The sequence below is a fragment of the Folsomia candida genome, unplaced genomic scaffold, assembly GCF_002217175.1.
Source record: "Folsomia candida strain VU population unplaced genomic scaffold, ASM221717v1 Fcan01_Sc020, whole genome shotgun sequence".
Classification (NCBI taxonomy): Eukaryota; Metazoa; Arthropoda; class Collembola; order Entomobryomorpha; family Isotomidae; genus Folsomia; species Folsomia candida.
The window spans coordinates 1,304,807-1,323,597 of NW_019091212.1; the positions used below are offsets into that span (position 1 = coordinate 1,304,807).

At 37.0% G+C, this 18,791-nt stretch overlaps 2 protein-coding genes across 4 annotated transcripts; one reads left to right on the forward strand and one right to left on the reverse strand.

The window, feature by feature from the left end:
* Positions 1-360: 360 nt before the first annotated feature.
* LOC110858062 lies at positions 361-12,248 on the reverse strand. Of its 3 annotated transcripts, XM_035858528.1 has the most exons (12): positions 11,726-12,248; positions 11,507-11,653; positions 4,399-4,453; positions 4,233-4,321; positions 3,336-3,431; positions 3,213-3,250; positions 3,014-3,041; positions 2,416-2,502; positions 2,122-2,341; positions 1,523-2,009; positions 1,194-1,418; positions 361-1,119 (listed from the first exon to the last, which is right to left on the reverse strand). In XM_035858528.1, exons 1-12 carry the CDS (start codon positions 11,798-11,800, stop codon positions 450-452), a joined length of 2,217 nt encoding a protein of 738 aa, XP_035714421.1. In that variant the 5' UTR covers positions 11,801-12,248; the 3' UTR covers positions 361-449. The 3 variants fall into 3 exon arrangements, with proteins under 3 accessions (XP_035714421.1, XP_035714423.1, XP_035714422.1); XM_035858530.1 differs by lacking the exon at positions 1,523-2,009 and having other exon boundaries at positions 2,010-2,341; XM_035858529.1 differs by lacking the exons at positions 11,507-11,653; positions 11,726-12,248 and adding an exon at positions 4,518-4,906.
* A 962-nt stretch (positions 12,249-13,210) lies between these two features.
* Positions 13,211-14,511, forward strand: LOC110858125. Its single transcript, XM_022106797.2, has 4 exons — positions 13,211-13,464; positions 13,540-13,701; positions 13,774-13,986; positions 14,075-14,511. Exons 1-4 carry the CDS (start codon positions 13,339-13,341, stop codon positions 14,375-14,377), a joined length of 804 nt encoding a protein of 267 aa, XP_021962489.1. The 5' UTR covers positions 13,211-13,338; the 3' UTR covers positions 14,378-14,511.
* The last annotated feature ends 4,280 nt before the right edge of the window (positions 14,512-18,791 follow it).

Genomic DNA, 18,791 nt, shown 5'->3' on the forward strand with positions numbered 1-18,791 from the left:
CGTTGACTACCAGAATTTTAAAAATCCCCGATATAGTTACACAAATTTTGTGTAACTGGTACGCAATGGAAAACGAGCTAGTGTGTAATTGGTAGCTAATGGAAATAATTTTGCTACACAAATATGTGTAATTGGTAGGCAAAGTAATATTGCGAAAAATGGACTGGTAGTCAAGTGATAAAAAATCGTTACACAAATGTGTTGGTACGCAACGGAATATTCCTGAGAGAATTAACTGGTAACTAGGAGGTTAACCTCCTATCCGAGTCATATCCGAGTATTATTTGGTGATGATATGTTCGGTGAGGTTATGTGAGACCATATCTGATCTTGATGACAAGTAAGAAGAATGAGCTGAAGTTGGAACTTTTAAAACGATAAGTTTATTTAATGTTACTTGTTTGAAAAAAATAAAGCCGACAATTTATGGATTGAATGGTTTAGTCTTATCAGAGTGGAATATCTTGGTAACTTCGAACATCACCATCATCTCGCTCGTCGTCATCGTCATCGTCCACGGAACTTTTGCTCCACTCTCTCCTTTGCAACGTGGAGTGATGGGGGTGATGGTGACTATGCATAAACCCTCCGTTCCCTCCAGTCATAATGTTTTGTCCGTAGTATCGTTGCTGGAAGAGAGTCGCGTTCGTATTTGGCGAGGCAGTATTCATGTCCAAACTACTGATTAGGTTCACATTCAGAGCATTCATACTCTGGGCACGGCGACCTTGTTGGAAAGATCGCAACTCTTCCCATCCACTACCACCTCCACCGGATCGAGTCAAGAATAGATTTGATCCCCCGTAATTTTTATTGTTCTTATTGACTTGCCCGAGGGGGTTTAGATTGGCACGGAGAGTACCACCAGTTCCGACTGAGGCTAGATGGGTGTGACTCTGACTTCGCATATTGGCAAGGTTACTACTCTTATTGGGGGAGTAGTGGATGTGGTACTGGAGGGGGTCCAAGTCGCTGGCGTGATGATGGTGGTGGTAATTGTTGTAGTTATTCAACTGGTCAAGTTGGTGGGCATAGTTGACATAACCCATCGACACGGGACGGGAAGGGGGTGGGCGAGACCAGTAATCTTCGTTGGAAACGTTCCACAAGGAGCGAGATCTAGAGAAACAAAAAAATGGTTAGAATGGTTGGATTTTGCTGAAATTTTTCATATTAAATGCATTGTTACTGACCTAGGTCCATTGGAATGTAGGGGAATTTGTCCTGGTGGTTCCAAACCGATACCAGCGATACCCAATTCAGAGATGCGCTGTTTTCGGGAGGCGGGGTCGAAGAGAGAGGCAGGATTGAACTCTGACTTCATCCTCAGGAGGGATGCCCGAAGTGCAGTATTGGAATTATTAGTTTGTGGAGAGATTGTATTCAAATGAGTCCGGGATGTGGATATGAAACCATTTCTGTAAATAGCATAAAAAAACGATAATCGCAATGTGTTCAATTGTACTTATCGCTTATGCATGTCGTCTCGTCATATTTAGCACAATATAGATAAAGGTGAAACCTTATCACAATCAAGTCAGTTTCCCCACTACGACCACAACCATAACCTCCAAAGTCTGAAACCAGAGAAAGCGAGTTCTTTTGGTCCAATTGTTGACTTCCCCCAACACCACAAAGCAAGCGAATGCGACGACACCATTGCGCCACGATGGTCCAGAATCGTCCACGAGTGCTGACATCGGTTGGCTCTCTGCCTCCTCCCACCAAACTAGGGCTTCGTTGGTCGTGATGTTCAAGTTGTAGCACCCCGTTCTTGCTGCGACAAGTGTAAAGGCCAACGACGTCAATTTCTAAGCACTTATTCAAACCCAGGTCGACATGGATATCCGAAACAACAACTCCGTCGTCCCGCATTTTTTCGCTAGCACTAACATTATTACCACCACTACCACCGCAATTAATATAGTTCTCTACACCGACGTCAACGTCGAGAGAAACGTCAAGCTGTACATCTACTTGGTCGCGAAATGTTGTAGTTGTTCGCATACCTTGAATGAAAGAGAGAAGGTGAGTTTTTATTAAAATCTCCTCCTCCTCCATCTCCCAAAGAGTGAGGATAGGAGGCATCATACGCATGGTTGTGGTAGCCTAAATTATTACTCTTGGATTTTAAAGTCCCCCCGAACCCATTCCCCTTCAGGGCGGCCAGGGTCAGATTGTCTCCTATCAAGTGACCACCACCACGGATAAGTGTGCCGCCGCCTGCACCGCCGCCAAGATAAGGTTGCTGGCGTCCCAAGACGGAGAGGTTGCCACCACCTCCTCCTCCCCCAGAGAGAAAAATGCTGCCGACAGATTGTGACTCTACCTCGACGTTTGCCTGCAAAATATTGGAATCATCAAGTCTTCTTCGTGACATATTTTAGTCATGCAGGAAATTAGCTGTGCACATACCAGGGTGAGATCGTGCAACCGTCCCAAAATCAGCTCTTCGTCACGCCACGTCAAGTATAAAGAGCAGACACAAACGGCTCCAAAAATCTAAAAAAAAAAATAAGAAGATTAAAATCAAATCAATATAAAAAAGGAATCAATTTGTAACCAAGCTTTTTTCAACATTTGTTCGTACTTATACACAATCTATTTTAAGTTTCCAAGCAAGTACAAGGGTTAACTTAATTGCTTACTGTAATTTGGCGTGGGTGGGGTCGGATTGAAGCGAATTGTTATTTTTAAAAATTGAGATTGTAAATTAACCCGAAAAAAAACAATGGCGGCACTTAGGGCATATCATGCATTTAATAATTCTGCAGAAGGTACTCCACTTTACTATTAACTTGCATGCAAACAATGCGGAATTGAAACAATTGAAACATTCTAGTTAATTTCCATGCATTTTAAATAAACAATTAAGAAGAAGGCAACAATTAATCAAACATGTCGTGTATAGATAGGTAGATATTTTCGGAGAATGCATGCACATTTGTATCAAGAATAATTATGCAAAATTGATTTTTTTATAAATTGTTAAACAACAAAATCAAATCCTTACGTTGAACATGGCACGAATAGACCAATACCTGCAATTACACACAAAATTAATATTTCAAAGTTTTCCGTTCCAAAACTTGAATTTCATATCAATTTCAAAATTGTCAAGTACAATTTTCATAAAAAATGCAACTAGAACTTTGAAATAAACTACAGAGAACGTTGTAAATCACATTATATTTTTTCACTTTGAAGCTTACACAAGTTCGATGACTCCGTACTCGTACTTATGTCCAGGCTATAAAAAAATAATCGTAAAAGCATCCAATAAAGTCATACAATCCAAAATAATAATTGCAAAATAATTGCACATCAGCACCCACCCAGTAGTACAAGGACATAAAGAGGACCATCCCTGCTTCTGGGAAGAAGGACAGCACCGTCATCAGAGTCCAGCTCATCAAATATTTGCGTTGTCTCTGCCAGAAATCAAAAATCATCCATATTCAATCATATCTTCATCATCATCAATCAGCAAATCTCGTCACAAGTCTCGCCGAAGCAATACAACGAATCATCAATATTTACTCTTCCGATGTATCAATCAATCGCCAGCAATATTTCCCTTCCCAACAACCCAAGCCAACTTACTTGGGCTACTAAACAGATTACGGAGACATACATACGTCGTGTGTCAATTTTGTGTCTATTCTTTCGTCTTTTACTTTCTTAAAACTCACCCGGCGTCACCCACCAGGATGATTGAGTGACAGCCGGCATGATTTTTTCAGTGGGTGGACATTCATGACCCACTTTTTGTTACAATAGGAAAAAAACGTCTCCCAAAATCCAACCAAAAGTTAACCATAAAGTCAACAACATCTGCTGCTACCTGCATATTTATCCTCCTCATGCCGTCTGTCTCCTGCCAGCGCAACAATAAAATTGTGAATTAAATAAATAAAAATGCAATGACTTGTATAATTGAAGTAGACACACGTCCAAGTATAGCTCAAAATGACGACGAGGAATAAACTCCTAGATAACGAGGGACAAAGGAACAAGGAGGCCTCGCTGCATGGATAGCCATTCAATTTTCTATGAGATGACACCAATACAAAAACTTCAATTGTGCAACGTATGAATAGAAAGAAATGGAAAAGTAAGCCAATTATTTAATTAACTAATTAATTAATTAGGGGTCTAATTAGCGATGAATGGATGCACGTTTAAAAAATTCGTTGTTTCATTGATCAGTTTATTGAATTGTGTATGCTCACAACTAAGAGTCCGAACAGGAGGACGGCTGCCATGATAAAGTTGAAGAAGTAGAGGGAGCACAACGTGTAAGCGGGGGCTGGCAGGATCACTAAATAATTTCAATGAAATATAAGTACAAGTATTATTTATATTGATAATCCTGACTTATCAATAAACACGACTTACACATGGACTCGACAATCCACCATAATTCAACGGCAAATGCGACGCAGTAGACGATCTGAAATAAATAAAAAAAATCTCACATTTCACATTTTTGGTAGCAAATTTTGCACGATTTTTACATAAATCATTCCTCCACTACTAAATTTGTCCACGTAAAAAAATGTGAGACACGTGCAGAACCCTGTAAAATTGCGACAGGTTGCAAATTTTGCATTGTAAAGCCTCCTTGCTTTTTGTGTGTGTTCAGTTTGCTTCCATTTTTGGTGTTTTCTTTCAACTGAAGAAAGTAAAGTGCTTACTTATACACACACTTATTAGCTGGTTGGGCTTGTTGCAACAGGTGTGTGGTGTCAAAGTGTGACACAATAATGATAATAATAATAATGGAACCACGACCAACCCCAAAAATGGGTACGAAAGATAGAGAGCAAGAGGAGATTAGAAGTGCAAGATATATTTTTGGGTGTGTATGCACGTCTAATTGCTACATGAAGCAGCATCTGAGGTATCAACCAACCAGTCTTGGTGTGCAATTTTTAAAAGATGAACACAGCATAATTTTGTGAGAAACCTTGGAAAAATATGCGCAAAACAAAAGAGGTTGAAGGTTACATGGTATGGTCCATTAGGTCGAAACATGCACATGCACAAGAGCTTAGAAACAGAGGAGGAAAGGAAAATGCTAAATAATTGCACAGTGGTTCACTCTGCTTGGTAACGATATACACGATTAACTTTGACTTTGTTTTAAGGCTACGTTCGAAGACGTAGTTGTCTCAAAAAATCATAGAGTAAATTAAACTGGGCAAAATTTGCATCCCGCTTTGGACTTTGAGTTACATTAGCCGATTAGCCGAATCATTTTATTATTTAGCACTAGTTATTTTTATTTTGGCGTAGAAATCATACGAAATTGAATAATTTGAACGCCAAAGTAAAAATAACTGATGCTAAATAATAAAATAATTCGGCTCATTCGGGTAATATAATCGAGGATCCAGTACGTCCTTCAAGTTGGACGAACTCCACACAGCAGAAATCTTCACAGTTCTCCCATACTTTTACATACATTAAATTCACAGCCATTTTCATAAATTTCAAACTAATTTATCGAGACTTAGAAATCGAATTTTGAAATTCTGCCCAGTGAAGTTACAGACAATAAGCTGATTAATGAGATCCTCCTGAAATTTTTCCATTTCTACAAGCCAATTTTGCTGAGGTACAAATTTAATATAACAGGTGGTCTTATGCTTTTTACATACTTTTTGTACCTCAGCTTTCAAAAACCACTAAAATATTGAATTTCTTCTTAGAAAGGACAACAATAATATTATCTATAATATCAATGGGCAGAATTTTCAAATTCCTTCTGGTAGCTGAGAAATAATTAAAAATGTGCTGATTTTTGGGGTTATGACGTCATTGTTATGACGTAGGCTTTGACTCATGGAGTCTCACGTTAAGGAGAGGCTCTCGACAAAAATTCGATAATTTGACTAAGCGGTAGTTTGGCAGGAATTGATGAAAAATAAAATCCGCCCAATCTGTAGTAATTTGTCTTATCTATCATCAAGATAATCCTATTAAACGTCATCCTCCTTTTCGCCAGATGACAGGAGAACTACTTACGGGAGGTCAAATTGGAACAAATCGTTAAAAATTATCTAAGTAGTGGGGACGTTGAGATATAGGCGTGATATGGGAATATGAGACTGGATTTACGTACACGTAATCATAATGTGCAGTTCCTCTCTACATTTTTACTATTACGAGATCCTGTCGTGTACAACAATAAACTATAAAATTATCTTACGCGCAAATTATCAAAGTATTTAGCCTAGAATTTTGTAAAATGTTCTCATTTCTGGCATAATGAAATCGTAAAAATTTACTGACATAACTTCCGAGAGTTTGCCCTACAAATATAAATTGTGTCGCTCTCATAGAATACTTTGGCACACGCATTTTTATCAAAAGTCCGTCGTCCGTCCCAATTGCCTTCTACTTATTAATTACTTGTCAAGGTCTTAATTGCGGCCAGCTTAAAACTTTATGATTAAATACAGACCACAATCATTACTTTACAAGACGGGATAATTAAACGGGATTTCATTCTCGTCATCATCATCATTAAACTTTTGTTTGAAGGTGGGATATGTAAGATTGAGCGAAAATTAGTCCGGCATACAGACTAAATTGCGATGCTGATGTGCTCATATGTTACGTAACGTTCAGAGGTAATAACATTAATGGCCAGTGGCTGCGGAAGCTGTGGGGACATCTGGGGACATTAGCATTGTAGGATAGGGGAGGGAGGGGTGTATATAACATGGGGAGAGATGGGGACATCAAATACCCGTGGGGACATTGTCTTTCTGTCCCGCGGCCACTGCTAATAGCAATTCTATCTGCCAGGAAAGACGACGGAGGAGGAGGTGTTTAACATCCTCCCATCAGATTTCAGATCCCATGCTCAAAAACAAACTCGTTTCATAGGAAGTTTTTTTTCTTCTTAATAAATTGTAAATATGTACATATACGTTTGTGCGTATGTACGTATGTAAACCAATATTAGTAGATCCCACTGTTTCGAGAAACAAGGTGTTAATAATTACATCGTGTTTTCATAATGTTGCGTCGTAAGGAATGTGAGATTGAGGAATGTTGAAAACTAATTCACAACACATAACAACAACAAAAATATGATACGATCTAAGCCTCATTTACTTCCGTTTTCTGTAACATATTAAAAATAAGTGCATATCGTACCACCAAGAGAGCAGGGAGAATAACTGTACCAATATTTTTCGTCATAAAAAAACCTAACGTTAACATCCAGTCCCGGAGATGATGATGGTGGATTTATGGCAATCTTGGATTGTTTCTCATCCATGTGATAAGCTTAATTATATTTAGTTTTCCATAATTATGACGAAGCGTGCCTAATTAATTAAGTCTGACAAAAAGATTTCGTTCAAGCATCTGTTTCCACTTTTTGCCAACATTACATTGCCAATCCCCTCACCAATTCCATTAGCAAGCAAGCGTGGCTTGGACCCCGCCATGGTCGAGCTACTCTTTCCTACAATTTCCCAATTTCCTTTCATGCCTCGTGTTCATTTTTATTAACAAAGTTACACATGTGTCAAACACAGACGTACAGAGAGAGAAAGAGATAAGGGAAAAAAGTCAATTACATTTTTGAATGAAATATGCACAAGTTACTTACTAAACTATTATTACAATGAATATGGAAATGCGGAGGAATTGGTCACAGAATTGGTATGTGTACATACAGCAAAGGTAAGTAATCAATTGATGAAAAAGGTAAAAAATGCATATTGAAAACTTCATTGCGTCGTACGTAATTCGCATAGGATTGCGAATTATTTGCAAATTTAACTGCCCACCCACTCACTCCTCGGCATTGTAATGGCATCGCATCTGCTGTTTTTTTGCTTATAGTTAGTTGTAAAAGCAAAAGGGAACTCGAATTTAATGAAAATGAAGCTTTTCACGATTGTATGTGGCTTACTTTTTTTGATTGTTGGGTTGCTTAAAAAATTTAAATTGTTATCTTGCAGCATTAAGAAGAGGTAAAAAAACGGGTCTAATGTAGTGTGACATATGAGGTATAATAATATGGTAAATGAGAAGGAATATGAAATGTATGGAATATTGGATCAAAATTTGATATTGCCAAATATTTGTTAATTTGGATTTATTGGTGAAGAATTTAGTCTCGTAAAGTGATCTCTAATTGATGAAAGAAGTACATACACACTTTCACTTCAACCCTCTAAATCCTTGAAATTACGATTTTGCTTTTGTAATTTTATATTCGTAAACCTCAAAAAGGTTGAAAAACTTAGGTGATGTATTTTTATAGTATAATTAAATTAAATTTATATCATCCACTTATTTCTCGCCTATCCATGAGTGGCTTATTATTAGCTTTCTATAAATGTGTTATTATTCACTTATTGTTAGTATCGAATACACATGTTACATAAAAAATATTTCATTCTCTCAATGTGGTGATCACATAGTTTAAGTGATCGTAAAGTAATAAAACCACATAAAATGAAATCCATGGCACGATTACTAATTTATGTATCTTCCCAAAACATGCATAAATAGGTGCCATCGTTAAATATATGTTCCTCATGTTTGGAATTTTTTGTAGAATGCGTGATTTTTTTACGTATGGGACTAAAAAACCATCTTATCACTTGATTCGTCGGTTAAGACGGAATTATTTAGATGCTATTTATCCATTTTTTCTACTACGACAATTTTTGCACTACCTAAGAAACTAGTTTGGACTGAATTTTATGATTTTTCTCTTTATCCAAGAGAGCAGAACGTACGAGTTAAGGCAAATCCACCCACCCAGGAATAGAATGACAGTGTCTCGATTAACAAAGCTGAACTCTCAACAACGGTGTCTCGATCCTAGCAAAACTAATGAGGAGTAGAATTAACAATTAATTTGGATTCGATTCGAGTTATAATTAATGTTAAATAAAGACTCAAATCTATTATATTATGTGTCAAACTGTGTCAAATACAGGAGACGGAAAATTGTAAAAGCTTAATAAACTGTTATTATTCCCAATGAAAATGAAAAGTCGAGTCATTAGTTTGAGAGCAGCGTTCCAAAATTTGACACATTACAACGCAAATTTGTTAAATATCGACTATTTCGTACACATTGAGTATATGAGGAAATGAGTTAAACAGACTCATCTACCCAAAGAAACAGCCAATTTAGATTACAATATTTAGACATTTCAATGTCCAAAAGACGACTCCTTAAAGTGAATTGTGCAGTTGTTATTACCAACTTGTTTATCTTATAATTTTAACGTTTTTTAAGTATTTCCGTTTTCATACGCAACACTCCAACCCAAAAATTCCAACATCGCGATACTGTAACATGTAACATGTACCTTCTTCTCCGTCTAACAAGACAACTTCTCTCATCAATCATGCAACGGGAACCGAATCAAAACTCTCTATTGGCATTTAGAGACTTTGAAGCTGCCAAAGTCAGCAGTATTACAAATTGAAGGAAATTCTCAGTCTGCTGACTGCTTTTTTTACGACGGTTATCCATTCACCGACACACAATTTGACGATGGTGACGCAATGACGTTTCTTTTCAAACTATACAGACTTTCGAAAATAATGCAATAATGAAACTGCCCGGACATGAAAAAGTAAGACGACGACATGCTCAACCACACATGCACACACACAACAATCAAAAGTAAGTAATAAGACAATAAAAGTGAACATCAGCGAATTAACTGTGAATAAATAAAATAGGAAATTAAAGTTACGGTACTTTTACACACACACACAGATTGCGAGAAGAATTCGAAACAAAACAGAACGGATGATGGTTAGTGGGATTTGAATTGATACGAGTCCTGGCACTACCACCACGTAGTAATAATATCGAGATACACGCTACTTGGTGAAATAAATACGTGCCGTGGGAATAGGCGTAGTGTTTGTCCAAATTAAGTTTTAAAGGAAATAATGCTCGTTTGGTTAGTAGATATCTAAATAAGTAGCAGATTGTCAAGAAGGTTTTAACTATAGATACCCCCACACGCTGCAAACCACCCCATGGAGGCATACACATGCAAATAATGGTTAACTTTTTGAGGAATTTGTCGTGTTTTGCGTGAAGTGTGTGTGTAACGCAAATTTTTCGCAGTCAACCTTTGCAAAAAGTCTCAATCTGGCTGGGCAAGTCACATTTTGTTATGAAACCTTCGTGTGATTTTTTAATCCTGTCTAAATTTTTGCCATGGCTGAAGTCGCTCATCCTTAAAAAAGTATTATGTGCCAAGTCAACTTGTATTTTTTTGTACTCTGACCGGCATACGTAGTGGTGGGCAGCAGGACAATAAAAGTGGGTATTATCGTCTATTATCCCTTTTTTAGAGAAAGACTTACTGCCCAGAATTAAGCCCGAATTGAAAAAGGGATGCGGAAAAGAACAAGTAAATCATTATCTTATTTTTATTATTGTGGTTGGAAAACAGACATTTATCCGCCTGGCTTGAATTCATACATACAAACAAAAAAGTAAGTAAGCGAGTGAAATAAGACGAATTATTTACCGACGAAGAGCCGGTGAATCCCCAAAAGAGTACAAGACTTCACAGTTATATAGTTTTCAATGATGTCCCGCTCAAGTATACGGAACATAAGAATCATGAAATAATTTGAAACGCGTAGCAAACCAATTTATTTAAGTGAATAAAGGTGGTTCAACTAACAATTTCCGGCTTAAATGTGTGCTGGCTGGGTGATGTATGCAAATCCGAAGAAGAAATGGGTTATAATATGTATAAGAAAAATGCCAGTTTCCGGTTATTTGTTGCCGGGATGATAAAATAATAATCCTAGAGTCACTCACATAATCAGGCACTCGTCGGATGAAGAAGAATATAAGACAACCGTTTATTGAATCGTCCTAAATGATTATTGTAATATAAAATTGAGTCAAAATTGAACCTAGATAAGAGTATTTATGTAGGCCTTAGTTACTCACTGCCTTCAAAAGTACGACGTACTTATATGTAAATGTATCAAATCGTGCCCCTTGTCCCTACGTGTAACGTTTCCCTATTTTATGAAAACAATCAAAGTTTTCAATGTCGTAAAAAGAAAAGTCCAATGCAAAGATGTCTGTTAAGTCACGAGAGGAAAATCCCGATTGTTAAAAGAAAGAGTGACAAGAATCAACAATGCTCTGACAACAATGACTGATGACACTGAAGCGAGATTTAGATCGTAGCCCAATACATAAATAAATACATACACACGCTGATTCTATAACCGTTCAATTCGACGACCTTCTGTCACTATTATTGTACTAAGGACGACATTATCAGACTCGTTTAGGATTCTACATCGACTCTTTCTTTCTACACAGATTGTGTCTGAAAATGGTTATAAAATAAAAAATCGATTCAACTATAGAACCTAAATACGCATCTATCGTTACATTTCCATTACTAAATTTTGCACGGGATGATACATAATTAATCTAAAAAATGCAAAAATGTATTTATTTCACTCTCACCAGTGCATAGCTTCCAATGATGAAGGACCCCTGGCGCAAACTGTAGCAGAAACATGACTTCAGAACTGCCATCACGAATTCAGTCCGTCGCACTTTTTTCGCTATTTGATTGTCCTCTTTGCCTCCATACGAGTTATTCCAGCTTAACTAATTAATTACAAAGTACAATAACTTCTGCTCGATGTACAATTCGCAGAAATCTTCTTATTATTTCTTTACTTTTTTCAATAATTTAAGAAAACTGTCTCCTCCACACGTCCACTCTTGGACTGATCTCGCTGACTTGATTCTCATTTATCGATACCCACCGAGGCATTATCCGGATGCATGCAAGAACCCCACATCCGGCTGAGGCATTGTCTTTCACATGATAATCTCTCTGATATCTTGTTATCAGTGAATAATCTGAGATTACTTTGAATACAAGTGTCCACTCGTGTATACCTCTCAATAATAAAAATATCACCAGTTTCACTCGTAAATTTATTAACAACTAGGAAACCCTGGGTGGTTGGATTCGAATTGGTCACAGGATCTCCGCGTTACACGCCAACTTTTCGCTAGCAATTCTCACCCAAAAAGTTGAAAATTTATTTTTTCCACATCTTCTTGTACAACTAGTTCAATTCAATTCAGACCGTGTTGGAGTAAAAAGTTTTTGTAAAAATTAACCCTTTTCTGACGAGAACAGCAATGGCCTCACTTCTGCCTGCGCCGACAGCGTTGCACGGACTGAGACATGAGAGCAACATGTGCTTACTTTTAACCAACCAACTAACTAACTAACTTTACATGCGACTAAAAACTTTGCAAAGTTATTTAGTTAGCTGTATGTTATGTGATGGTTGGTGCATGTATTTATATGGTATCGAGGTGGGATGAGAATGAGAATACTATTCCTTACGCCACACACACAACAAGCAACAAATAAACAACTGCAGTCAGTCAGTTGAAGTAAATACGTGGGATGTGCACGAAACGAATATATATTCTAATGACGCTGAGAAGAACAAGAAGAAATAAATGTAGTAATGAAACGTTCAAAAGAGATTTCGTTGTTGTAATTGTGCCAACTTGGTGAGTTAGTTAGTTTAGAGAGTAAAGTCGAGGTTTAAAAGGGTGCAAGTATGAATGGATGGATGGATGGATGGATGGACGGGTGAACTTGACTTGACATCAAATCTTCAAAAGTTTTTTTAGTCTGGATTAAATTAGGTGTTTTGTTGATCAATTAGTGTACATTTAAATTTAAATATGGATCAATTACACTGATCAAGTTACATGAACAAGTTATTTATTCTGATTGATTGAGGTTATGACTTTATTTTATGACTTGTTTACAGAAAATAAATGGTGAGATTAAGTGGCCGCGGAGGCCGTGGGGACATTAACATTGGAGGATAGGGAAGGGAGGGGTTTACATAACATGGGCAGATGATGGGGACATTGTCCCCACGCTTCCACGGCCACTGGTGAGACTTATCTCAACTGGTACCTACTTCTTCCTTATTAGTCTTTAGATATGGATGGGGCATGGTTAGAAATTGAGACTGAGATTGGTCTGACACACGAAGGAAACTGCAGCAGCACGACCTCCATCTCGCATGCGAAAAGTGGAATGTGCAAAAAAGATTCGCGAGTGGAGAGTGAGATGGTGAAGGATGAGAGATAAAACCACGAGCCAATCCTCCTCGTCCCTCTTCCCAGTCGAACCAGACAGCCCGCTCTCTTCACACCGAGCACATGTAGTAGTTCTTCTCGCGTGGTAGTTAACTATTTCGCTAATTTGTAACTATTCTTCTTAATTGGTAGGTCATCTCAACGTTACAAAAATGGACGCGGAGGGCGTGAACAACATTAACCAGGATCTTTACAACTCTTTGTGTCAAGTTGAGGATCCTGACCCTACCGTGGTGACGATTGGTTTGAAAGGGCTGATGAAATGTATGGAGATTGCGGTAAGTTATCGAGTTCGTTACTTAATTGACTTCCGTTTTATAATTATCTAATAATTGGCACTTCTTTCTTTTTAGGGGAAGACAACCAAGTTTCGGAGAATTTGGGCCCCAATAGTTTATAAAGCCCAGATGAAACTTCTTAATTCAACCGACGGCGAAGTTGTGGCAAATTTGGGACAAGGACTTTTTAAGACGTTGTCACTCACGGAGAAAGATCCAAATGTTTACCGTCATAAGGTAAGTTTCCAGTAATCCAATTGGGAGAATAATTTAACAGGATTGATGATAAGACTAATTCTTATTGTGTAGGAGACCAAATATGACGAAACTCTTCAACGAGTTCTATTCACTATGCAGATGGACACCTCCGGTTGTCCTGCTCGTAAAGAGTGGTTAATTCATTTGGAAAAATTCATCCAAATAATGGGCCTTGCCAATTTGCGTTGGCTTGACAGGATTAACCAAATCATGCTTAACTTCGTGGCACCAGGACAAAAACAAGAATGGGTGCTAATTTTAAAGGTTAATTTGAAATTGTTTAAAGTTAGAGAATTAATTCTTGTAAGGAAATACACAAAAACTGTAAAGTTTCCTAATTCGTGCATTACAGGTTGTCCATGCCATGATCGAAGCAACATGGATGGAACCCACCATGCGGTCGTGGGTTCAAATTACGACCAAGATTCTCTCCCAACTTCAAGACAACGCTCCAGTAGAAACGGAAGATAAAGCTGAAATTTATTTCAATATTCAGCTCTGCTATGAACTCATGGGGAAATGTACTAACTTTAGTTCAATTCAGTCTGATTTACGCTTCATGATCAGAATGATCGAGGTTCACGGCCAGGACCAGCCGAATCAGGTTCATCTTCTCGCGAAATTTGACGAGTGTGAACTCCGAAAATTTTTGTAGGATGAGCAAACTATTTACTTATTGTTTACTGATCTCCAATTCATGCAATAATAAATTGTAAGAGTAAACTCATGTTTTTTACGTTTTTTACAAAGAAGTAAAATAAAAAGTACACCGTACTAATTACTATTTAACTATTTTGTATGTGTCGAATTATGAATTAATTCTAAAGATTATTTCGAAAAAGGTTAGATATTCATGAAGAGTAAATCTCGCCTGAACATATCTTCTTATCCACTCCTGGCATATTACTGGAAGAAAATAAGCATACCACCACCAAGATGAACATCCCAAAGAGTATTGTCCATGCATGGAGTTGAAAATGCAACGTTTACAAATATTTATAATTTGCTTTATTGTTTAGCAGCTTTACTTTTTAGCAGGTACGAGATCCATGGGACTCAATTATGATATCCTTTCAACTTGGGTTGAGATCAGTTTAAACTTTCAAAATTTAACCTGTAGTATTGCCCTAATTCCGATGGATTTGTCTGTCCATCAGCACGATAAAATTTTTGTTTGTTACCTTTTCGAATGTATGCATTGGATTTTTAAAGTAAGAGAAAATTCTGAAATAGGGTGACACCACTGGGGTCATCCTGAGGTCAAAGGGTTGTGGTTCGGTTCTTTCCAATCGACAGTTTATATATGCACGTACTTATGTATTTATTTATATTCATATCACACCATACGTATGTGCATTAGTCATTAGTATACTCATAAAAAAGATGCATATACAAAATATATTAAGTTTCATCCTGCCTTTAAAATACATTTCAATGCATAATTTTGATATCCTTCGTTTCGGATACTGTTACTAAAATTTATTATTCGGATCATGATGGGAAGGTTTTTATATATATATTTTTATTACTAAATTTTAATAAAATTTAAGTCAAGTTTAATAAAATTGTGTAAAAATGTACACATAACGAGTCACTTAATTTAATTTCCTCCATTAAGATTAAAAATTGCGTAGCTTAACTGCCTTGGATATCTCGTTACATATATTTAATACCAAAGTAATATTATGTATATACAATTAAGCTGTCAAAAAAAGCATCAACTTTGCCCAATTCGTGAAGGAGTAATAAGTATGAAGTGGGCTTCAAAATTTTTTTTACATACTTCGTCTGAGACGATGATTACACAAATTTCATTTCATAAATTGATTGAGGCGTTGTTTTTGACCATGAAAAACCTGTAATAAGGTAAATTATGTTGTTAAACAAATATGCTAACTCGAAATAAATATTTTAGAAACGTGTAATAATAATGTATTTACAACCGAAATTCTGATTTTCTGAGATTCTTGAATTTTCTACTATGCAATTAACCTCAATTCTGATAAATTTCAAATAATGAAATAGAATGCTACGTTTTTCTCAAAGTTGTGTGCGAATTCAACCGTTGACAATTTCTATTAGAGAAATTGTATGCATCATACTTATTCATTATCAGTTGTATAAGTATAAATTAGTGTTATTATGCGTTATATCATACATATGTACATACATACGTATCTAAAGGATAATAACACAAAAAATCCCTCCTAAAAAATATGACAACTAGCACTCATGAAAAATTTCATAAACCAATTTCACGGTACAATTTAACACACGTCACTCCATTTGAGTATATTGTTTCAATTTCCGGCTGAACTCTGCCCCCACGAAGTAAATTCATTGGCAGAGATGCAGACAGAGGTCTTCAACCAATTCTTGCGCTTTATTTATTTATCGCAAATTGCACGCCTATTCTTTGCTATGTATTCTTACACCAATTGCAAATAAATAAATCAATCAATCAACCATTCCATGTCAACCTTATTACACACATTGAGATGCAATTTATTTATACTCACTCTCATTTTTCATCAAAATATTCCCATTGATCCACCACCACCAGCACTTTTACTAGTCAATGGGTACTACTTATATATGCACATACATCTCGATCGTTGGTACTAGGAGGACTGCATACCTTTCTTAAAAGGTGCACTTATTACGACCCATTGTAACCATAAATATCAACAGAATCACGAAACACAAATCAGAAACTACCCACGCTGCACGAAAATATGCATCCCTACCTCTAAACTTAGACTCGTTGGGATATTGTGTGAACTTCACTTTATTTCAAACTACGAGTTAACTTGGGCAGTAGTGGCGGCGGAGAGTTGTGGGTGACCTAAATTTATGAGAGAATATGCAGACGACGACGCCACGCACATTCAACGCTGGTGCAGATACATGAGCCCCACAGCATCATACCACTCGCGGTTTCATTATTATTTCGTTATTATATTAAGAGTGAGAAAGTCTAAAAGGCAGCCAAGCTCGGCATTCTCAGCAAATGCAAAAGTACGGCAGCAGCAGCAGCAGAAAACCAATTTCGCATCCATACCATCCATCCCATACTGACTGATTTACTGCTATCACTACGAAATAAGATGGATGGATGGATGGTTTGATGCACTAATAATAAGTTCACATTCTTCACGACTCGCATTCCGATCCAATCACTGTATGCGACATTATATTAAATCCATCTCATTTAAAAAGTTAGGCAATAAATAGCACTCACAAAATGCGCTGCTGCCGTTCCCAAATCCAATTTCAGTCTCATAGTTAAAATCAAAAGTTCAATCTTAACGTTTTTTAAGGGGTAGAGTAGAGTCACAGGGGATAAAGTTTTTTTTTAACTTTGCCCATATTGAACTCTGTCTGTACATACATAACTTTTTTTGGGTATAAATAAATACGTAAAGTAAACAGTTTGATGTGTGTGTAGGACATAAATCTTTTTACAATAATAAATAATTGTACTTCTTCTTGGTCAATGTCCATATTATGCTTAAAAGTACATACATATGCGGTCCTACACACACAAATATTGTTGCCGCACACCACACCATTTTATTAAATGGGTGCAGTAGTTAATTCTTGTGCAACAAGAAAAGTTTGCCAAATAAATTTAATGGTAACAGTGAGCGAGGCAGCTTATCTGGTGGACTTGATAAAATTAAAAGGCTGCATGATACACATATCTGTATCTATCTTCTAATGTGAAGGTTACCAAATACATCAATTCGACTCGGACGATGGCTTTGGGACAAAATCTTTAAGCAACATTTACAAGGACAAATATTGGCAATCACAAGTTCATCTCTGGAAATTGGGTTTGGTTTCAGCAATGTGAGTGACGACGACAAAGAAATGCGATAATTAATCTCGGTTTGAAATCAAATTAGCGCAGAAATTCAATGTTTCAACGAGCACGAAATTATTTTGTGCATGATTCCGTATAATAATACTAGAATGCAGTCCATGTAATTAACATGGTTTATTACATCCCCCCATCGTATTTATTCATCCCATTGTTCACCATACACTTTTATCTCTCATGGTTGACTCTGAATTAAAAAAAAGATTTCCTTTTAATCAGAACATTATTAAATTGAATGAATGAATGGGAATGAGAAGTAATGCTCGATTGGTTGGTGGCGTTGTCGTGAATTTGAGCAGGTACTGTTTTACATGTAGGTTAATAGTTACAATAGAATAGGTGTACTGCATGGTAGGTAAGGTAGGAGCAAGAATAAAAGGTGTGTGAATTCAGTCGCATTGTCGTCGTCACCTAACTATAACGATAGCAAAGTCTGCCTAGATAAATCACGGGGGGTTAATTACTTCCTTCCTTTCTGGGGTGTAAAGAAATATCACTGCGGACATAATTATTTTTAATTTGTTTATAAATTTCCACTCTTAGGATGATGGAGCAGTGGCCGTGGAAGGAAATGTGGGGACAGAGGGACAATGTCCCCATGGTTGTTTGATGTCCCCATCATCTACCCATGTTATGTATAAACCCATCCCTTCCCCCATCCTATAATGTTAGTGTCCCCAGATGTCCCCATGGCTTCCACTGTGACTGAGCATGTCTGTAAGAATGATACCTGCGATTGATTTAGGTGCCAAGTAAAACGAGGCTGAAACTAATGTAATAATATGACAATAAGAACAAGTCGATTCTGCGATGGAATATGACATTCCCATTAATGAAGACATATCGTTCCTCTTCTCCGCATAATTATTGATTGGATAAACCCCGAACTGATTGATGCCCTAAAGACGAAAAACACAAAGGAAGAACAAGTAAATACACATAATGCACGGAACAAAGTCCAAAGTTTTTGTGTGGATGGAACAACAAACCAGAGCAAACAAAAATAATACAAGGAAAGGAGATTTCGGAGAGAAAATTCCCCTTCTTCTCCGCAGAGATACGCGTTTTACTTAATTTTGCTGGAATAATGGAGGAAAGGGTAATTAATTAATTAGTAATAGTACAAGAGGAGAACACAAACTGAGCAATAATTATTCATTCTAAGCTTCATGGACTGGTAGAAAAT

Bases quoted from the DNA above. Each gene is read 5' to 3' on its own strand.
- LOC110858062 (XM_035858528.1), bottom strand. From the start codon at position 11,800: ATGAGAATCAAGTCAGCGAGATCAGTCCAAGAGTGGACGTGTGGAGGA. The intron at 3,432-4,232 runs GTGAGCATACAC...GATTTCTGGCAG, and splicing joins TCCTGTTCGGACTCTTAGTT to AGACAACGCAAATATTTGAT. The intron at 1,419-1,522 runs GTTTCACCTTTA...TGCTATTTACAG, and splicing joins ACTGACTTGATTGTGATAAG to AAATGGTTTCATATCCACAT.
- LOC110858125 (XM_022106797.2), top strand. From the start codon at position 13,339: ATGGACGCGGAGGGCGTGAACAACATTAACCAGGATCTTTACAACTCT. The intron at 13,465-13,539 runs GTAAGTTATCGA...CTTTCTTTTTAG, and splicing joins TGAAATGTATGGAGATTGCG to GGGAAGACAACCAAGTTTCG. The intron at 13,702-13,773 runs GTAAGTTTCCAG...CTTATTGTGTAG, and splicing joins CAAATGTTTACCGTCATAAG to GAGACCAAATATGACGAAAC.